The sequence below is a fragment of the Semicossyphus pulcher genome, unplaced genomic scaffold (genome assembly GCF_022749685.1).
Source record: "Semicossyphus pulcher isolate SPU_LCO1_2020_fin unplaced genomic scaffold, fSemPul1.0.p SCAF_1, whole genome shotgun sequence".
Taxonomy (NCBI): domain Eukaryota; kingdom Metazoa; phylum Chordata; class Actinopteri; order Labriformes; family Labridae; genus Semicossyphus; species Semicossyphus pulcher.
Genome location: NW_027211603.1, coordinates 22,690,793 through 22,711,812, shown reverse-complemented (window position 1 = coordinate 22,711,812; position 21,020 = coordinate 22,690,793). Strand labels below are relative to the sequence as shown.

At 39.8% G+C, this 21,020-nt stretch overlaps 1 protein-coding gene across 1 annotated transcript; it reads left to right on the top strand.

Annotated features, from left to right (window-relative positions):
- Nucleotides 1-635: 635 nt before the first annotated feature.
- lpin1a (lipin 1a) lies at nucleotides 636-19,405 on the top strand. Its single transcript, XM_069658249.1, has 23 exons — nucleotides 636-758; nucleotides 3,373-3,573; nucleotides 3,975-4,070; nucleotides 7,802-7,898; nucleotides 7,994-8,213; nucleotides 9,366-9,440; nucleotides 9,672-9,764; nucleotides 9,991-10,105; nucleotides 10,205-10,403; nucleotides 10,617-10,769; nucleotides 10,906-10,999; nucleotides 11,387-11,586; nucleotides 11,801-11,894; nucleotides 12,201-12,270; nucleotides 13,696-13,788; nucleotides 13,926-13,990; nucleotides 14,076-14,214; nucleotides 14,696-14,844; nucleotides 15,038-15,124; nucleotides 15,325-15,477; nucleotides 15,817-15,931; nucleotides 16,032-16,135; nucleotides 16,260-19,405. The coding sequence occupies exons 2-23, from the start codon at nucleotides 3,382-3,384 to the stop codon at nucleotides 16,426-16,428; spliced, it is 2,772 nt and encodes a 923-aa protein (XP_069514350.1). The 5' UTR covers nucleotides 636-758; nucleotides 3,373-3,381; the 3' UTR covers nucleotides 16,429-19,405.
- The last annotated feature ends 1,615 nt before the right edge of the window (nucleotides 19,406-21,020 follow it).

The window sequence follows — 21,020 nt, the reverse complement described above, 5'->3', positions numbered from 1 at the left end:
CTAAAAAATAGGCCCAGACCTGCAGTAAAAGTCATTTTTCATTTTAAGAATGATCAAGTATCTTTTTTAAACAATACTTTGTAATACAGCTTATTTCAGTAACACAGTTGTAGACATCAATATGTTGTCAATAATTAATTATTGCTTTGATGCCCGGCAGATTTTCCAGAAGGTCAGAGGTCAAACTGTCCATAATTAGCAGAAATCAGGATCTTCCTGATTCATTATAACTTAAACAATTAACCCAGATAAGTGTCCTATTTGATTAAAAAAATAAACACAGTGGTCATATCATGTAAAAAGTACCTCTTCTATAGAGGTTTACATATGATTTTATTAGTATCATGGATTCATTTATCATTTAATGAAGCCATTAGCTAGCTTACAATGTTTTACATAGAGCACTAGACAGAAAAAGCCTTACATAGGTCAAAGTAAAACCACAACAACATAATCATAAATTAAACTCGCTGTAAGAGGGAAAATTTCAGTAAACATTGTGTGACGTCAGGGCCCGCTCAGCCAATCGCGTGTCTCTATTTCCGCAGTCCGGTGGTGGTGGGAGGAATAGTTTAACTGCGGTTTATATAGCAATCACCCTTGAGCAGAAGATCCAAGATCGGATGTGAGGAAAGCTTCACGACAATGTTTGACTTGAGGATTGACACGTAGCGGAATAAAACTGTACTGAGGACGTTTGGTGTAAAGATTTGGATGGAAGAAATATCCCGGAGCGTAAAGCGACGTTAATAAATAATGTAAGTAGGATTTCTGAATTGTACTCCACAGATACCTACCTTTAGAGATAAGAAATACCTCTCCTAAATGCACAATTTTTTCAATATTCACTTGACATAAAGGCTTGAATGTTTACCTTCGCGTTTGTTTTGCGTGTTGTAGTGTGCGGCTGTTTGAATGAAGGCAGAGCTGCGGTGCAGACTGCAGAGCCTCACCCCGTGTGCAGATGTTTACATGTCGCCTCACAGGCTACACATGATACTACGAGCAAAATGTCAACCTCGTTTTATTTTATTTCATAATACATTTGTTTTATTCTCTTCTTATGTGTTATCCAGCTTTAACAGAGACACTTTCATGTAAACAAAAAGCTAATTTATTTCTATTCATGTGCTTATTTATAAATGATAAGGTCATAGGCTATAAAAATACATTGACCCTTTATGAGGTTATTTTTTACAGCGTGAGCTATTTTAATACAATGATTTCTATCTGTCCATTTATGCCTTATAGATGTATCAGTCAGTAATCCCAGAGTGTCAGACTGCTGCTGTAGTCACATTAAACATAATTGGATAATCCTTCTCATCATCATCTGTCTGTTAATCCCTCAGCCTCTCTCTCACCTCTGTCTGACTCTCTGTTTATGTTTGCTCTCACTGTGTGTGCTGCAGTAACACTCAAACTGGAGTATATATTCACTTAATTCAAAAAAAGAAGCCTATATGAAGTTATTTATTAAACACTATGAGTCTAGCTAAGTGATGTTGACTCAAGGCGAGGTTCCTTTAGTATTGTGTTGTTTCTGTAGTAAAACAGTTTGAGAGCATTTGCATTGAATGACACTGAATAATGATCCAAAGAGTTGTCTCATGATTGGTCATATTACATAATGTAGAAGCTTAGTGATTGGCTGTGAAACACAGACTTCTTGGAAAAGTGGGCAAGGCTTTGGTTGTGTGTGTGTGTGTGTGTGTGTGTGTGTGTGTGTGTGTGTGTGTGTGTGAATGGTCCTGTCTGTTTGCACGTGGCCTATGTTGACAGTGATATCAGATCTGTATGTGGAGAATGAGTGCATGAGCATGTGTGTTTTAGTGATACAAATAAAATAAAAGGGCAAGTGAGACAATTATATAATAATTGTCAAACAGTCACACTTCTGAGTCTTGAACAATAAGTCACACTTACAGGTTAAAGGGTCAGTTTAAGTCAATGACCAAGAAACAGAAACGTCCTGGTTTCCCTGAACAATCCACAGGTCAAACAAGCCAGACAGACTTTCACCGTGAACATTTTAAGATTACAAACTTTATTCTGTAGTAGAAATTGGAAATATAAATGAATTGTCCATAGAAACCAAAATAGAAAAGTGTCATCATGTCTAGATATCACTTACCTAAAGTATCTCTTGTGATTTGGATTAACTGACTACAAGACAAGAGAGAGAAGTCCAGCACATTCAAGAGGCACCACTGTTAGTTTACATGTGACATATTTGTGTGGTGTTATTTAAGCAGAGGTACCATGAGGCCCAGTCTGGACACAGCTGAATCATTTATATCCATAACAGCGCTGTCGTTGTGCAGCTATACACAATAACCGGGCCGGTCAGAACAAGTGTCACATGGGTCTGATGTCAGGTAATTACAGCAGAAGGGCCATAATATGTGACTCGCAGGAGGGGATGGATGTTAAGAAGTCATCTTCGTCATTATGAGGTTATTACATGGTCGGCGAAAAAATTGAGCCATCTGTTAGGCAGGGTGTAACAATGTGTGTGTGTGAGGATGCCAGAAAATGAGTCAGCACAAACAGGTGGAGACTTTTGAGGACATTTTGTTACACAGGAAGAACAGTCATCTCGTGTGTGTGTGTCCTATTATCTGCTTCTTCCTTTCTCTCCTCAAACTCCTCGCCTGTCATTGTCTCTCCCTAATGTGTCCGATTAGAAATGTGTATAGATAAGATTTTTCGCTGATGTCGTAGCTGCAGTGGCTTGCATGACATGGCTGTAGGGGTCATTAAGTAGTCCAACATAAAATAACAAAGAAACCAGAAGTAGTCTAATTGTCTACCTTTCTTTGAATTCATAAAAGCATGACTTATCAATTTATCCATTAACAAGTATTTCTTCTAAATACATATTCTCTCTGTACAAAGTTTCAACAACCACCCATCCTGCAGCCCACTGAAAGCATTTCCCTGTCTCTTTCCCTCTCTGGAGTCATGTTTGGCATTCTAGACAGAGAGCATTAGAGTCTGTGGATCAGAGGGACTGGCACAGCACCATATGATTACTCTCATCCCTGATGGGGGGGATTTGCTTTACAGAGAGGAAAAGGCACTTTTAATTTCTAATCAGACGGAAAAAAAGTCACATTTGGATAAGATAAGATATTTTAATTTGGCAGGATGGCAATGCAGCCATGCATTTTAACAAACCCCTGACCCCCAGCAGATGCATTAAAGGTCACGTCCTCCAGAGTGCGATGCTCAGCTACATTAAAAGCCTGAAATGTAAATAAAATCTTATTTAATGGACCAAAAGAGAAAGATAATAAGTAAGAGATGTCTTTGAAAAGTAATGAACAACTCTCTCTTTCCCTCCGTCTCTCCTCTCCTGTGTGTCTCCAGTTACAGACCATGAACTATGTGGGTCAGTTGGCGGGTCAGGTGTTCGTGCAGGTCAAGGAGCTGTACAGGGGACTCAACCCTGCAACACTGTCTGGATGTATAGATGTCATCGTGGTGCGGCAGCCCGATGGCTCCCTGCAGTGCTCCCCCTTCCACGTCCGCTTCGGCAAGATGGGCGTGCTGCGTTCCAGGGAGAAAGTGGTGAGATTATAGGGTGTCCCCTTCCTCATGCGTTCACTCTTTTTATTGCTCTTTAATCCCTATAGTTTGTGTGCAGGTAATTTGAGAGCTCACAGGCTGTTGCTCACACTTTTATTCTGACAACAGCAGAAAATCAAAGGCAAAGAAAGCTCCTAAAGCTCCAGAAGTTTTAATCAGTGATGGCAGAAATACTCAGGATTTTACTTTAGAAAAAACACTTTCACAATAAAAGCCCTGCATTCAGAGTGGTTGCAGTTAATGACACATTCACTTGTAGCAAAACTAAGACCTGTACACAGTATGCTGTATATACTGTCCACAAAAACACCCAAGTTTCAGGTAATTTTCCACTTGCTAATGAGTTTTTGAAACATGTTAAAACTCTTTTTTCCATCCTGCAGGTGGACATCGAGATTAATGGGGAGCCGGTGAGTTTGCACATGAAGCTGGGGGAGAATGGCGAGGCCTTCTTCGTCAAAGAGACTGAGAATACTCTGGTGAGTAATGATTGACAGAGTCGTCACTCAGAGTTTGTAAACACACTCATATATATATAGGAAAGAACGTGACTTACTGACAAAAAGGTCATGTAAGGAGGAAGTTAAATACAGGCATTGCTTGAACTAAATTCACTGGAACTGATTCAATTCTTTCCCTGTTGAATTGTGATAATCTTCATGGATTTCTGTACATACTGCGAATACATGTCATTGCGATTTTAATAGTTTTCCTGCCAAGACAAGCCCAGAGGAGGAGAAACGTGCCCCTCCTCTCCTGTAGTCCGACATGCAACATGAGACTACGATCTGCCAGACAGCTGCTGGAGGAGGCTTTAAAATCTGTTAACAGCAAATTGGCTGTTATCATCAAGCAGTAAAAGTGTGAAGGCTGGCCAGAAACCAACACATATTATGTCAAGAACATTTTTACATCATTTGAATAGGTGTAAAGCATGTGTCCTGTCCCAATTAAATAATAGCAACAGCAAGCAATGCAGTTTAGTGAGACAAGCATCATATTAGGAAAATAATCCTTGCAAAGGGATGGATGACCTTACAAGTTAAATGACAAATCTGACGTCAGTCTGCTGACACGATATTTTCTTTGTACAGAGCAAATAGACCTGATTACATCAGCTGAAATATTAGCTGAGTAACAAGAAGGGACAGAAGAGTCTGTCCCTGTGTGGCATCCTGTATGCCAGCATGACTTGAGCTTCCTGGAAATCAACCATCAGGAGACGCAGAGAGTAGAAACAGATACTGGTCAGTCCGTTTTTTTAACACGTGATTGTGGAAGAGGAAATCTTTTTTTCTTATATACATCTTAAATGCTGCCTTTCTATGCATTGGTTATTGTTTCTCTCATGCAAACCAGCTCTTCTCATCTCCTGATTTATTCACGTGCATGTGACCTGCACTGCTGGTAGAAGTACTGGAGCTCAGGGTTAAGTCCTCAGACAGGATGCTCAAACTGAATATGTATGCGCTTGCAGTATCATGAGGCTCTTTGAGTAAAGCATCCTCCATGTGAGTTACAGTATGTGTTATGAGATATGCATCAAGCAAAATGCAGAGCAGAAAGGAGAGAAGAGGGACACTATGCAGGCACGATGTTACCCAGCATATAAAACTTATATGATGAAGAGCAGTGTAGAGCTGGAATCTCTAATCCCACAGCTTTATTCTGGAGTCCGGTGACATTGTGCCAATGTCATGTTGATATGAATAGTACATTGGTGTTGTGTGAAATGGTAGTACTAGAAGAAAGTAACAAACATCCAATCTGCTGAAGTACAAGTTGTCTGCCAAACTAGAATTGTATGTAACTTTTGAAGACACTATGAAAGTCCCGGCTAAATATCTTCTTATACTAGTCTACTATCGTCTTACATGGCAGTTTGTCCAGGCCAAATGTAAATATAGCAGAAACAAATCTGACCCAGGAACATTTCCTTTTGTTTTGTCAACTGATTCTGTAAAGTGATAGGCAAGGTGTCATGGGAAGTTGGCGGGTTGGTGGTGGGGGAGGAAGGGGGGTTAGAGGGAGGCGAGTTGGCTGTGTTTCCCTGTTTGGAATTAAGAGGGAAATATCCTAAATTTAGAGGTCTAATTCCTAATCTGAAGGATTACATTGGTCTTATTCTGCTTTCATGATTCAGAGATTTTGAAACTTCCCATTACTAGTAATTAAAAAGATCACAGGGGTTCTTGACAGAGGGAAGAATATTGTATTGGGGAAAAATCCCCTTGAAGGTTTTTCAAATTCAAACAAAAATGCTGAGAATTATTCGCTGATTCCCGTCACAGTGTCTGGGCCGTGTTTCAAATCCTCTCCTTGACCTAACTCTCCCTCTGCAGAGTGGAAAACCACCACAGGGCTATTTATAGCTCTGCCAAATTCATCTTCATCTACAGTCGGGTGAACACAGACTGCAAACAGAAACTGGCTGTCACTTATCTGTGACAGAAAGGCCGACAAGAGAGACAGACACAGTGAAGGAGGACGAGGACAAACATGACAGATAACATGTACAACAAATACTGCACAGTAGCACAGCACAGTTTGTTTTATACAGAGATAAACAAGACTGAAACACTGCCAGATTTGGTAGGGAAGGATTTCCAAAGAATGACCTGTTCAGTCTTTACATTTTTTCTTCTCCATAAGTGTTTTTTTCTGCCTTCCTGTAACAGCCTGACTGATCTAGTTGTAAAAAAAGATTGACAACATTTTGAAGGAACTATTTTGCAGCGAGCCCAGTCTTCTGTGCCTCCCTAACCGACTCCCTGTACCCTCCCCTGCGTCGTTACTCTGGATGTAAAATTAAATTTTAGGACATGTTGAGGCTTGTGTTTCTGCAGATGTACCCAGCATGTTCCCAGAATGTTTCAGCAGAAGTTAATCCTCAGGCTAGAAGAATAACTGATAGAATAACAACAAACATGGTGTAATTTATCTTGCTGTGGTTCTGTTGAATTCCTGACAGGTAAAAACATAAATGTAATTGCTCTAATGTTTATCTCTTCAATTTGCTGTATCACCACTTTTTTAATTGAATATGACCAATCTAAGGGATGCTGTCTTAAAATCTTTTCGACAAGTCACATATTTCTTTGATGCATGTAGTTTTTACAGAAATCTCATGCACTGAAATAACACATCTCGCTTACAGAGAAACTGTATGTCAACTAAATTTAATGCAGCATTTGATTGAATAAAAATGGGTTTTGGCATGGATGTTTCCAGGGAGACTAGAGGCCCGACTAGAGGAGCTGTGACCTGGCATAGTAAACACTGTCCCATTTTCTCTGCCAATAAAATGAATGGGGCTCTGTTGGACTGTGTTAAGACACGTGCGGTGCACTGCTCAGATCATCTCTTTATCTTTCTCTCTCTGTCTGCAGTATATCTCTTTCTGGCAAAGTCATTGTAGGGAGACTGTGACAGGCAGAACTGTGTGGTTTTGCTAATCTGAGCTCAAACCCTAATTCCCACTCGATTAAGCACACAAACACACATACGGAGGAAAAGCGTTTCTGTCTCATCAGTGAAGCTTCTGCTCCGCTGGGTTTTTGTGGTATAGCTCACAGACACATATATATTTTTATGTAAAAAAGCTAGCATTGTGCTAGTTTCAGGGATGGATTTGGTCCAGACTGAACTTCTCAACAACATAGGCCTACATGGATTGCTTCAATCAAAATAATCATTCAATTGTTTGCCATGAAATATGATGCAAACATTCATGTTCCCAAATCAGAATATGTTGCTAACCCTGCATCTAGCACAAACATCAGGGAAATATTTGAATGTGTAACTCTTTGCTTTACAAACAAATACTGTTCGTGCTAAGCATAAAGCATTCCCATCAGCTTCATTGGGACTTACTAATTAGTAATTTTAGCATTGTAAGAGACTAAACTCAAATGCTACATTTTGTAAACACGACGCCTGCTAGTCATCTGTTTGCCTATTCATTGTGAGCATGATGACATTAGCATTTAGCTCAAAGCACTGCTGTATCTTTTCTGCCTCAAAGTGCATGGCTGTAGACTCCTGCTGCTAGCCCACTTCATGTTCACACTCGCTTACACACAACTTCTCTTCAAAATTCAAATATGTTTAATAAAATACTGTTTTTTTTTCCAGCTTTAGTAGTAAAAAGTAATTATTTCTGATCATATTAATGACCTTACTTGATTGTGTCATGTTTCTCCATTGACAGGAAGTAGTCCCGGCCTACCTTGCCACCTCACCCATCATGTCAGTGGGAGAGCAGTTAATGGAGTCCCAGCTGGGCCGGGGCAGTTCTCGTCACCACGGTAGGCTCTGTTTAAAAAATTATATCATTGAGTTTATGAAAAGGTGTGTGTACTTTTTTGAAACTGTTTTTGTGCTACTATCTCTCATCCCATAGACGCAATCCCCTGCGGCTCACTTCCTGTCCAGAGCCTGGGACTGCAGCAAAGTGATAACGGGATGAACAAGAAGAGGAGGAAGAGGAGAAGAAAGGCCCGGCCAGAGGCAGGAGGAGGAGGAGGGAGGAGAGAGGAGAGCGGGGAAGAGTTCTCCGATGAGGAGGACATGTTTACTATTGACTTGAGCTCAGATGAGGAGAAAGAGGGCGACAGCAGCAGGTGTGTGTTCATGATTGATTGCTTAATTTTGTAGGTCAATTTGAACGTTTTTAGCTTTCAGGAATGAGCCTCAGCCTGTTTAATATATGTGTGTGTGTGTGTGTGTGTGTGTGTGTGTGTGTGTGTGTGTGTGTGTGTGTGTGTGCATGTGTATGAATGTGTGAGAGAGACTGAAAGAGAGAGAGAGAGAGAGAGAGAGAGAGAGAGAGAGAGAGTGGGGTTATTAGATGTCAGTCAGTCTGTGGTAAACAACCTTCGTCAGACACTGCTGTTTGTGAATAAGGTGAACCAATGCCAATGATTCCTCTAATTGTGTTAAGCCAAGAAACTGTCTCACTGCTTTTTATGCATGAATTAGTGAACATTCATGTCCCCTCAATCATCATCTAGTGTCTTCTTTGGGTCCATTACCAATGTTCATAACCATATATTGTTACAATGACGATCCCGGTAGTCTTAGCTTTAGCTTACTTTTTCAGCTACCAAAAGTTAGTATATAGTATAGCAGTTGCATACTTATTGATTATTAGCTTAGTTAGGATTTGTGCTTTTATGTAATTAAGAAACTGTGTGTGTGTGGTTTGTTCAAATTGTGTGTGTGTGTGTGTGTGTGTGCGTGTGTGTGTGTGTGTGTGTGTGTGTGTGTGTGTGTGTGTGTGAAATCCTTTGAAAACTAGTTTTCAGGCCTCTCTCCAGGAATTTGTCCTCTTCCCACAGCGCACTCTGTCTCTTTGAAATAATGGCTCACAGTGCATGCTTCCAGCAGGGGTTCAGAGCCTTTTTCAGAAGTTTGCCACATGGCATTGTGGGAAAATTCCTTAAACCCCTAGAGACGTTAAAGAATGTGGGTCAGCTTCATGTTATGCTTGATACTGTACCTTGGTTTAAGGCTGGTTTTTGACATGTGGTTACAGTCAAACAAGCTCCAAATGTCTTAAAACTGGTTTGTAAACTAAGGTTGAGATAAACAGATCTTTGGTGTTTCAAAGGATTTGAACGAACAAATGTTTTTATGAGCGTTATTAGACCCCTTTTTTACATTATTTAGATTCACAGGAACATAATATGTTTAGTTTGTTAGTGTTTGCACAGGTTGTGAAACAATGTGTTTATATGACTGACATCTTCCTGCATGTGTGTGTTTGTCATCAGAGCTATGTATGGTGATCAGGGGTCCACAGCCAGCATGCACACACGCCCCACTACTGATTGGATCCGCTCACAGAGGTATGATTTGGACACTAAACACACTTAAACAGTATATACTATATGATAATCTTAACTGTCTAGTAAACTCTTCCTAATCTCTATCTATTCTAATTTTAAATTCTGTTCATATTGTAATTGATATCTAACAAATCTTAAATATCCTGTGCTCACGATGATTACTTAATAATCTGATTCTCTGTCTCTCACTCTCCTCCTCCAACCTCTCTTTGTCTTCTTATCTTTCTGTAGTAAAGTGATTCAGGAGACTCTCTCCATCCCTCCACCCTGTGGTCTGTCCATCTCTTGTCCTCAGCAGACCTCTCACTTCTCTTCCCCTGCTAGGTATCACCATCAATTTTAGCCTCTCTGAATCACTGAAAAATGCACCTACGGAGGACAAGTACAAATTCACAATATAATTTATGCTTTCTGATTTAATGTTTTTGATGCCTTTTATTTTCCACTCTAATTGTAGTATTTTGAGGTTTTTAGTGAATATTTAAGGTACTAAATTTGACTAAGTATGGAGTACCAGCTGATCTAAATCATGTTCGTGCCACTTTCTCAGCAGCCCTGACGACTCACGGTCATCAACACCGAAGAGTGACTCAGAACTAAACAATCAGAACAAAGACAACCCTGAGATGCTGTGGACCTGGGGGGAGCTGCCACAAGCTGCCCAGGTAGTCGATACATATTTTATTCAAGTTTCATGAACATATAAGAAAAATAAATCATCAGTCATTTAAAAAGGTTTAACCCGTCTCCCTTTTTCTTTACAGCCTGCCTTCCTGACCTCCCACCAGAAGCAGGACTCTGCCACAGCAGTCTCCATCCCCGTGTCTGCCAGCACTCACTTCAGAGCCATTAATGACTCTGGACCCCCCTCCATCACTCTCTATGCTCCCCAGCAAGGGGAGAGCTCTGCTCACAGTGGGGACAAGGACACTAAGGCTGGAGACAGGGTTGGAGGAGAGCAAGGTAGTCACATTGAGGACAATTTATTAATTTATTAAAGTGTTCTCTACATGTGTCTTTAATTAACAACATAAATTAACAGCCTTATTGGAGTTAATAAAGTATTGAGTGTAGAATTTAAGAATCCAAGGAGGATATCTAAAGTTAACCTCTTGTGTATCTTGGTGACCCATGAGTTTTCTTTTTTTCATCTTAAATTTACTTTTATTTTTTTAGGGCGAGCAGTGGAAAGTGTTGGGCCCTCGTGTGCAGAGATCGAGCATCTAACAGCCGGATCAATGTCTCCCAGAATGCTCCTCGATCATCTTGAAGAAGGTGGTAACAGAGGAAGCCCAATTAGAAGAACAGATTCTCCATCCAAGAAGAAAGGTATCAGTTCTTATCTCAAATCATCCATGGCTTTTCTTGGAAGTGGAAGCTTTTCTTCAAAGTGTCTGTATACTGTGATAATGCCGTCTTTGTTTGCTACAGACTGATTTATGTCTGCGTGGTTGTCTCCTCTTAGAAAAACGAAGCCAACATCTGGGTGCTGATGGCATTTACCTGGATGACATTACAGAGCTGGAGCCTGAAGTTGCCGCTCTCTACTTCCCTAAAAGGTAAAGTAAGGAACATATAAATGTGCAGAACATGTATGTGCATGCCTTCAAGCGCTTGTACAAAGCACACTCCACCCCATACCGCACCCAAACTGTGTAGACAGCTTTCATGTAGTGTAATCCACCTTCTTAAGGCCATCATGGACGTCCTCAGGAGGATTCATAATAGTTTTAAAGACTTTCTAAATAATGAAGTGCCCGTAGTTGGCATCTGTAAACATTAACACATTAGCTGCTTTTCAGAACACTTAAAAATGACTGATTTTTTAGGGCACATAATAACAGTGTAGTAGTCTAGTATTTGACGACAAAAGTATCAAACTGACCGACACCTTTACAACAGATGTTCCTGTCTGTGACAGTGTCATTCTGTCTCTCTCTTGTTAGTGACGGAGGCAGCAGCTCCATGAAGATGGACTCAGAGATGTTGATGATGGGAGTGCGGAGCGCTAACCAGTCCCCGCAGTCAGTGGGCAGCAGTGGGATGGACAGCGGTGTAGACAGTTTGTCAGATCAAATGGGTGACCTGCCTCATGTTGCAATCTCTTTGTGCGGAGGACTCACTGACAACACAGAGATCACAAGAGGTAAGGAAAGGACAAAATAATTAAAAGGTTACAAAGCTTTTAAATGTATATAGTTTATATTTATTTATACAGTATTTTAACTTTATATAAAATTGCATGTCATATCTTTGTTATAATTAAACAATTTTACCTTTAGTGCTTCTTAAAGCATTTGTCTGTCACCCTGTGTGTGTTCTTGTCTCTCTATGTAACGTGTGTGTGTTTCATGTCACAGAGCAGTTCCAGGAAAGGGCAGTGTCCTACCAGCAGTTCTCTGAGAACCCTTCTATAATCGATGACCCGAACTTGGTGGTCAAGATAGGAAACAAGTATGTATTACTACACAATGTTATAGTAATTTAAGTACTTTAATTTAAGAACTTCAAATCTCCACTAAATCCCTATAAGTTGGTTGGTTTTATGCCACATTAACAACAATGGCCTTCAGAGGAATAGTTCCTAAATCGTGCCTAAATCTAGATGAGAAGATCGATACCCGTCTCTGATCCTCTAATCTAATGCACGACAAGAAAGCAAATAAGCTTCGCTGTTGTTATGACTCTTGAAAATCAAATGTCAGTTGTGTCTTACAGATAAAAGTCTGTGCTAATAGCGCCCTCTGTCATCTGTTGTAGGTACTACAACTGGAGCACAGCCGCTCCTGTCATGTTGGCCATGCAGGTCTATCAGAAACCACTGCCGCAGGTAAGACCACCACAAAGACACACAAATAAATGCTCTCGTTGTTACTAGTTTACTGTATGTTTTATGTTTTCAGTGGCAGAAGAAATCCTCTGATTAGTTTTGTTTAACTAGCCAGTACTACCAGCAAAATGTGCTTAAAAGTGTCAAAAGTTAAACTACTCATTATTGCAAAAGAAATTACAATCTGAGTTTTATATTATTTTATATTTTATTAGACAATTATTAGTAATGCATTACTCTGTAACACCATTTTCATGTTGTTATACATGACATACTGTGGGTTAGTTTAGTCTATAAAACACACCATAATGTTTTAAATGGATAAGTTGTTCTGTATGTACAACTTTAAATCTGCAAAGTGCATAGGAACTGAAAGATAAAAGCAGTGGAGTAAATTGATTATATTTATCTTGTATAAAGTAGACAATAGTTATGTAGTATAATTGATATAATGTACCTTTATACACTCCACTAGTGCTGCACAATGGCAAAATATGGTATGTCAGTGCAGTCTAAGCAGCAGGAAAGAAAAAAAAAAATTCAAATAACTTAATGTGGTTTTGAACTTATTTTAGTTTATGTTGTTATATTTGTTAGGTGATGTTTGGTGTCTGTTAGTGTTCTGCCACTCCCTGCATCGCTCTCTCTTGTGCACTCCCTGCATTTTGCAGTTAATTCTCTTTAATCTGATGTTTCACTCTGGTGTTTATCATTTGCAAACATCTTCTCTAATTTAAATGAAACCAGATCATTTGTTCTCACATTTGTTTCTGACTCTCGTAATCAATACTCACCCATTTCAATTCGTATTATAAAGTAAATATATTGTAATTTGCAGCAATGTCATAGATACTCAGTTACTGAAATTGGCTGTTTATGAATCCACACGTGAAAGCTACGAAGTCTTATACCACAGTGAAATGTGTTTTCCTAACACCTTAATAATGTCTTTATCCCCGTCCTTATTTTTTCCCTATAATTTAAATTTTTTCTGCCATCATCCATTCGATGTTTGTTTGTTCTAAGTGTTGGTGTTTGAGTTACGTGTTTTCTGCTTTTGGCCTCTTCTCATACTGCCTCCCTGGTCTGTTTGGCTCCAGCCCTCCCCAGCCTGTACGATGTTTTACTGCTTTGCTTACGTGTTGTACACCTGGCACGTCTCTGTCTCTCTGTTAATCTGGCTATCTGCCTCTTATGCCTTGCATGTCCCAGTATTCATGAGGTTTTACTTTGCATCCCATTGAACTTTCATCTGTAACTGCTTTTATTTTGGTGATTTTATTGGAATTCAGTGTGAGTTTAAATGTTTTTATGTTATACTATCTTTTCTTTAATTTCTGCCTCGCTTTGTTTTGAGTTTATTTTTGCCAGTTTTGAGTTACATTATCAGTCAGTTTTGAGTTGTATGTGCACGGTTGTCTCCAGGCCTCAGTGGAGAACATCATGAAGGACAAGATGCCAAAGAAAGGAGGACGCTGGTGGTTCTCTTGGAGGAGCAGGAACAGCGACTCCAAATCAGTAAGTACACAGATGCACACATTATTAGTTACTTTAGCCTTCATTATATTTACTACTCAGTGAGGAGCATCAGAAAGGATCAACACGTACAGAAATGTTTCAGTCGTTTAAGTGACCTCTGACCTTGTGCACTGCAGGAATCAGTGTCTGAGGCAGGAGGTGAGAGAGGAGAGAGCTCAATCACTATGCCCTCAGTGAACAGGTGAGTTCAGATAAACAATTATCTACCATGTTTTTCTCAACAGTGTTTTCCTCGTATACCTAATTGGTTGTCTTTGATTCTTCAGGATGAAGGATGAGTCCTCCTCTAGTGACGAGGATCACAGATCGTCCAATCAGGCGTCAGGGTCCTGCCTGTCTGATCCCCCCATGAGCTCTGGCAGCATCTGTTATAAGAAGACTCTCCGGCTTACTTCAGAGCAACTGGTGTGTACTGTTACAGCTGGTTTTATTGACTGTAATTAGGTTACACACATCTGTAAGAATTTATGACAGCTTTCAAGCTCTGCTCTGACTCCTACATATAGCACATATTATCACATATGGTTCACTATGAAGCAGCGAGAAAGTTGGCAAAGCAGAATATCTGCTTGTAGAACAAACTTTAATACAAAATATTCCCTTCTGCTAGTTTCAGGCTATAAATCTCTCTAAAAGTTGAAACAGCGAATCTGTGAATTAGATTCTTTTTTACTGCATAAAAGCTAAGAGCTAAGCTAATATTTGGCATCACTTACTGCATCTTATAGAAGTATGCTATTCTCAGGTCAGCAGTCAAAGAGGACAATTGATATTCTAATACTTTTCCCTGGAACGTGTGATGTTGCAGCTTAATTATCCAGTTACAAGTTCTGCACTACACTTTGCTATATTATACATTTTTGCGTTATTGCATGTGTGTTGACAGGCCAGTCTGCAGCTAAAGGAGGGTCCTAATGAGGTGGTGTTCAGCGTGACCACGCAGTATCAGGGCACCTGCCGCTGCCACGGTACTATCTATCTTTGGAACTGGGATGACAAGATAGTCATCTCAGATATAGACGGAACAATCACCAGGTAAAGGAAAGCAAGACAGTCTTGTGAATGTTTGTTGTTAGCCAAATTAAAGCCAGATAAAATTGCACTGGGAGGAAAAACTATGATAGAGTGCAGTTCAGATTTTCACCACTACGTGTCAGGCTTTCCATTTGGTGTTGGTTCACTTACTTTGATGAACTGTACCTGTACTGATTGTGTGATGTGCCTCTAGGTCAGACACACTGGGTCACATCCTTCCCACACTGGGTAAAGACTGGACACACCAGGGTATCGCACGTCTCTACCACAAAGTCAGCCAGTGAGTGCTCCGTACAATCTGCACAATTTGTTCAGACTACAGTTTTAAAGAAGATAATATCAGCTTTAATATAACAAATATCACTTTTTATTTTATTTGCTGAAATCAAATTCTGAAATATGTGTAATGTTTGGTCATGACTGTAATGCTTTCTTCAAACCAGTGTGTATGGCTATGTAAAAGCTCTCTCTCTGTCACAGGAATGGATATAAATTCATGTATTGTTCGGCGAGGGCCATTGGTATGGCTGACATGACGCGCGGCTACTTGCACTGGGTCAACGAGAGAGGAACCATGCTGCCAATGGGCCCTGTGCTGCTCAGCCCCAGCAGCCTTTTCTCTGCCCTGCACAGGTCAGACAAACACCACTTTATATAGTCATAAAAAACAAACTGAATGCATTAAACAGTGGTAAATAATAGTAACTGTATTTTGGTAATTATAAATGATCATATTGAACAGAAGCAGCTGTGACGGAAATTACAGTTTGTCTTAATTGTTAGGAATAGCTTGTACAGATTGACACTTATCAATGTCTGTTTGTTATATGCAAATATTTTCTAGGCTATTTTCTTGCTTTCATTTTACTCAGTTTTTAGCATCTCTTAGCTCATGAATCCCTTTCCACACCCTATTGCAAGAGCGTCTTTCCCAGTGGATGTGTTAAATGTGTTTGTTGTCATGTTTTGTAGGGAGGTGATTGAGAAGAAACCAGAGAAGTTTAAGATCGAGTGTCTCACAGACATAAAGCACCTTTTCTACCCAAACACTGAACCTTTCTACGCTGCTTTTGGCAACAGAGCTACGGTGAGACCACTGCATGGGACAGACACAAACTTGTTTTTTTTTATGGGATACCACTTGCTTTTGGTGGTGATGCTAATTGTTTGTGTGTGTGTGATCTCAGGATGTATATTCCTATAAGGAGGTGGGTGTTCCTCTGAACAGGATTTTCACTGTCAATCCCAAGGGGGAGCTGATACAGGAGCACGCCAAAACCAATATCTCCTCGTAAGCACTACTCTTTGTTTCCCTTGATTTGGATCCATGTTATCTTTCTCACTAATGCAGATGTTTAACTTTGTCTGAATTTTTGCAGTTAAAGTCATTAAATGCCTGCGTGTCTCTTTCTCAGCTTCGGTGGCCTGTGTGAGGTGGTGGACCATGTTTTCCCGGTCCTGGCTCGAGATGATGGAGCAGGCCTCCCCTGCGCTGACACCTTTGGCCAATGCAACTATTGGAGCGAGCAACTTCCTGATGGCCCCAACCAGGAAGACAATCCACAGCCACTTGAGACAAGCTGAGGAAACCCGATCAAATGCAGCACTGAGGACGCAGCTTGTCTCCATATCGCAGTCAGGCATGATGCTGTGGTCAGTGGTTTTATGATTCACTGTGAATCTGGCTGCCCAGATTAAGACTAAAGATTATTTTAGAATCAAAAACTAACCGAAGGATTCTGTGGGAAACAGCCATCAAGCTAACACTGACAATGTACCATGGAGCTCTGTGGCTCATCCAAGGCTCAAACATGTCACTGAAGATGAGTTACTGATTCTACTGATTCAAAGAAGATGAATGTGATGAATGTCTCGCATTATAATCCTTACACAACACAAAACATATGTGGGTCCATTGCAAATATAACTGCTGTGATGGGATTTATAAAAGCCAGAAGGCTTTTTTTTAACAGAAAAAAAAAGATCAAATTAATTTCAGCAGCTGCTTCGGAGCGAGGCCAACTAATGGTTCTGTCTGAACACAGGGACTCACATGTCACACACTCACAAACACACTGATTCAGACAAATGCACAAACACATACACTTCAGTAAAACGAGTAAAGGTACTCCATAAACAATGCACATTCGTATAATGTCTATAATGACTACGTGTTTTTTAGCTTCCAAAGAGATTGATGTGACTAGTTACCCTTCTCTCCTTCGTCCCACACCACTATTCGTTTATAGTGTCACATAGAAAAATGCATACTGTTATGCAGCGCACTAATTTGGCTTAAATGTACTTCTATTAACATCTGGTTAAATCCCTATTGTATAGCCTGATACAAATTATTTTTCATAGTTTTATCTTAAAATAACCAACTGACCTCAGTTGACCTATGTAACATTCGAGGTCACCTGAAAACTTTGGGAGAAATTCTGCTTCACCCTGCAGAGACTCTACATAAGCAGCCCTTATAGGCTGCCTACACAACAATGACAATGACATAAATTACATACACAGTTCCGCTGTTCAAATCTCAAATCAGCCTCCTGTTGTATTGCTAATTTTTTATTATCCTTTTTTAGGAGATAAAACTTTTTTATCCGTTACATGCAATTAATTCAAGTTTTACCTGGCACATGTACCTAGCTTTTGTAATATTTTCTGACCTCAGGTGCTGCAGATAAAGCACAACACTTAAACATTACATTATATTACAGTTAAACCATCCAGAACACGCAAAAAAGCACAGATAATGTATCCAGTCATCTTCTGTGCCAAATGTGTGTGTGGTCTCCTGACCGTGCTACTGTGAAACACGTGACTCTGGCACATCTTCTAACCAGGGTAGTGACAATACTCAAGATTAATGCAAGACAATGCAAATAACTTCAGTCTGTGTTCTTTTTGTCTGTTTTTATACGTGCAAATAAATTAACTCCAGTGATATGCTAGAATGTAGTGTATTAATCACTCACAGTGTATTCTAATGACTAATGCTCATCAATGCAACTACTGTAACGCCCTTACAGGAAATACAGTCATTTATTTTCTGTTTTGTGCTATTACTGCTCAGATCAGTATACTTATATGTTCCGCACTTATCTGTTCTGCAGTGGAGGCTTAAATGCAGTTTTGTTTGTGCGTATTTTTTATCCGTTATAAATTCAAATATTTATGTTTTCACGTTTAGATCATTTACTGTACTGCATTTTTCTGGGATGAAAGCTAGTTTATTTTTTACCACATGTATGACTTCAAATGGGGGAAACCACTGTCCATTAATTTTTTTGTGACCATGAAGTAAGCATTTTTTTTTCTTTTCTAAGCTCTGCCCATCTTCTGAGAGCTCAACTATATTTAAAATACCTTGTAACTGGTGCTCATTCAAATGCACTTGCAGCCATATTATGCTTCACAGTAAATGTCTTTTAAACCAGCTGCCTCCTGTTGTTGCACTCAGAGGTGGCACCACTAAAGCAAGAGAATCAACATGCAGTATTTTAGCAACGCCAGTAGATGGATTCAAATGTTGTTTGTCATTTTGTTCAATTATTTTCTTGTATGCTCGACAATACTTGTACCTCTTGCAACATACAGAGAGTACCATCAACCCACATTAAACCTCCTCTGTTCATGTTAAAGCTAAATTGGAACTTTGGAAGCAAAACAGGTTCAAGAAAAGATGAAATTAAGTGACACGAAATTAAGTAATTCACTTGATGTACATCTGAATTTATGAGGATCTTTGTTCTCTGATATTAATGTGTCCCATATTGAAAAGAATGTTTAATCAAACAAAGCAGAATACTGTTAATGAGCCCTCTGATTGATTGTGACTGAATCTGTTATACTGTTGTATACTCTTTGTGCATAGCATAGATATGTCTGACTCTGTACTGTGATTGACTTTGCCTCAAGAAAAACTAATAAGGAGTTAACCTTAAATCAGATCTAGAACGTTGATTTTAACATGCCTTTGGTGTCATTTGTGTAAGAGGAGAAGATGCAAAGGATGCATGCTGTTGTAATGTGAAGATGCATATTTACGTGGATGTAATGATCGCTGTCTGGTTACTAGATCTTTGTAGGGACGAACTTCCCTTTAAAGAAAAAACAGGAAAAAGAGAATAAATCCTTTGGCTTCCTTATCTCACAGTTAGAAAAAATGTATAAGATCAAATAAAGAGTGGCCATTCGGAGCATAAAGATCTCCTAATGGTACGATTGTATGTATTAAATATGGGAGTCAAATGTAAGATGATTTCTCCTTTTAATGAACGCCATGCTCTTTACAAATGTTAGTGTAAATCATCTTTTGGATGTTAAGCTCCTAATTCTTTCTATGAAAGATGCATTTAAGCTCTGGACCAGTTATCCAGTCCGTCTCTGTGTTGACATGGATGTTGATCCAGTTTGCTGTCCCATGTAAACATTGCGTTTTAGGCACTAAGCAGCAGCTTACTGAGCAGTGTGCAGTGCAAGATATTGTGAACAAGGTGGTTTGAATAAATCTGTACAATGGACACAATTTTTCAATAAACTCAAAGGTGATGGCTACATGATAACCTTAGCTGTGTGTGTTTCCTTTCTCGCTCCTTTCATCTTAGACATAAAGACTTAACTCTGAGTAGTGTCACAATTGTGCTTTTTTCAAATTAGTATCCAAAGATTTATTTAACTGAAAGTTCCACTAACAATTTTGCCAAAGCATCAAAGTAAAAAATAATCAAACATTTGTTTAGCAGTGATATTTAAAATACCTCCATGTTAAAGCTCCTGTGAGGGTTTTTTTGCTGGTTATGAAACAGACTGAAATCAATTCTGATTACTCTATATGACTTACAAAAGCAAACCAGACCATCAGCAACAACGTTGATTATTTCCATATAGTTATTTTTAATGCCTGAAACTGCTGGCGGAGGGTAGGTGTCAGGAAAGGGGGGGGGGGGGGGGGGGTGCAGATGCAGACCCAGGGGTGTCTCAAAGTTATCCCAGAGGGATAACCACAACATCGCAGTAGCGATAGATTGGAAAGGGGAGGAAAAAGACAACGAAACTGTATAGAGCCGCTACAGGCTTCCTTAATGAAATAAAGCACTAAATGATTAACTAAATCACTGCTGCCAAGCAGCTGACTCAAAACCACAATTTTCCAGGAGACCCAGAAAACTCAAAGCTAAAGGCAAAGACTGCCCGGGAGGCCTTTGATAACCCAAAAGGCCACACAAACTCTCCAGCACCCCAAATTATTCCCTGGGAAACAGGCAATTGACCACAAATAAACACAAAGTTCTGAGTTGGCGTTTGCAGATACACCAACAACTAGAGAAGCCACATGGTGAACCTAATGAGTCAGCACAGGGCACTGGAGACTCAGGGTATACGAAGACTCCCCACACCTGGGCTTAATCAAAGCCAATCAGTGCCACACACACCTGATTGCAGTGAGTTGATTCTTTCACCACTCTCACAGGGCCGAAAGGTTGAGTGCCCTCACAGTAGGTGTCTGATGAAGCGATTAACTACACGCTGCCTTTGTTTACATTTTCCAGCAACAATATTTAAAGTGAGCGGTACATATGACTGTCAAAGAAAGTAGGATGAGATTTTTTGTTAGAAACTACCGCTTAAGCATGTACAGGACAAAATCAGCAAAGAGAGAAGAGGTACGGCTTTGTCCACAGGGGGCACCAAAATCAACACAAACCAAAAGTTCCTCACAGAAGCTTCAAACATTTGAAAAATATGACAATATATTAAAAAAGACAAAAGTCAACATTGAAACCATCCAAATATTTGTGTTGTTATTTAGTGTCTGTGTATAAGCATGTGAGGTTAGGTCTAATTCAATTAATCAGTTTCTGTTGTGGTTTGTGTCCTTCTAGATGTAGTTAGAAGATTTATAGATATAGCGTTTCCATCAGAATGAGATTCTATTTGAGGTGTTTGCTGACTGGAGTTGTTTCTCTATTACACTGACAAGGCTAAGAGAGCTTGTAGAACATTGGAAACATGCCGCTTGCTCACCCACATCTCTAGCGTGATCGGTAGGCGAGTGAGCAGACGAACAAAACAAACCGGGTAACTCAAATGAGCCAATCCCATTACTACAGCCAGCTGTCTCCTCTGCTGGGAAAAGAAAAATGCTGTCTCCCATGCACAGGCGA

What these genes read in the sequence shown, in the direction of transcription:
- lpin1a (XM_069658249.1), top strand. Translation starts at nt 3,382, where the DNA reads ATGAACTATGTGGGTCAGTTGGCGGGTCAGGTGTTCGTGCAGGTCAAG. An exon ending in AAGAGACTGAGAATACTCTG is followed by an intron (nt 4,071 to 7,801) that starts GTGAGTAATGAT and finishes CTCCATTGACAG; the next exon opens with GAAGTAGTCCCGGCCTACCT. An exon ending in GCCAAAACCAATATCTCCTC is followed by an intron (nt 16,136 to 16,259) that starts GTAAGCACTACT and finishes TCTCTTTCTCAG; the next exon opens with CTTCGGTGGCCTGTGTGAGG.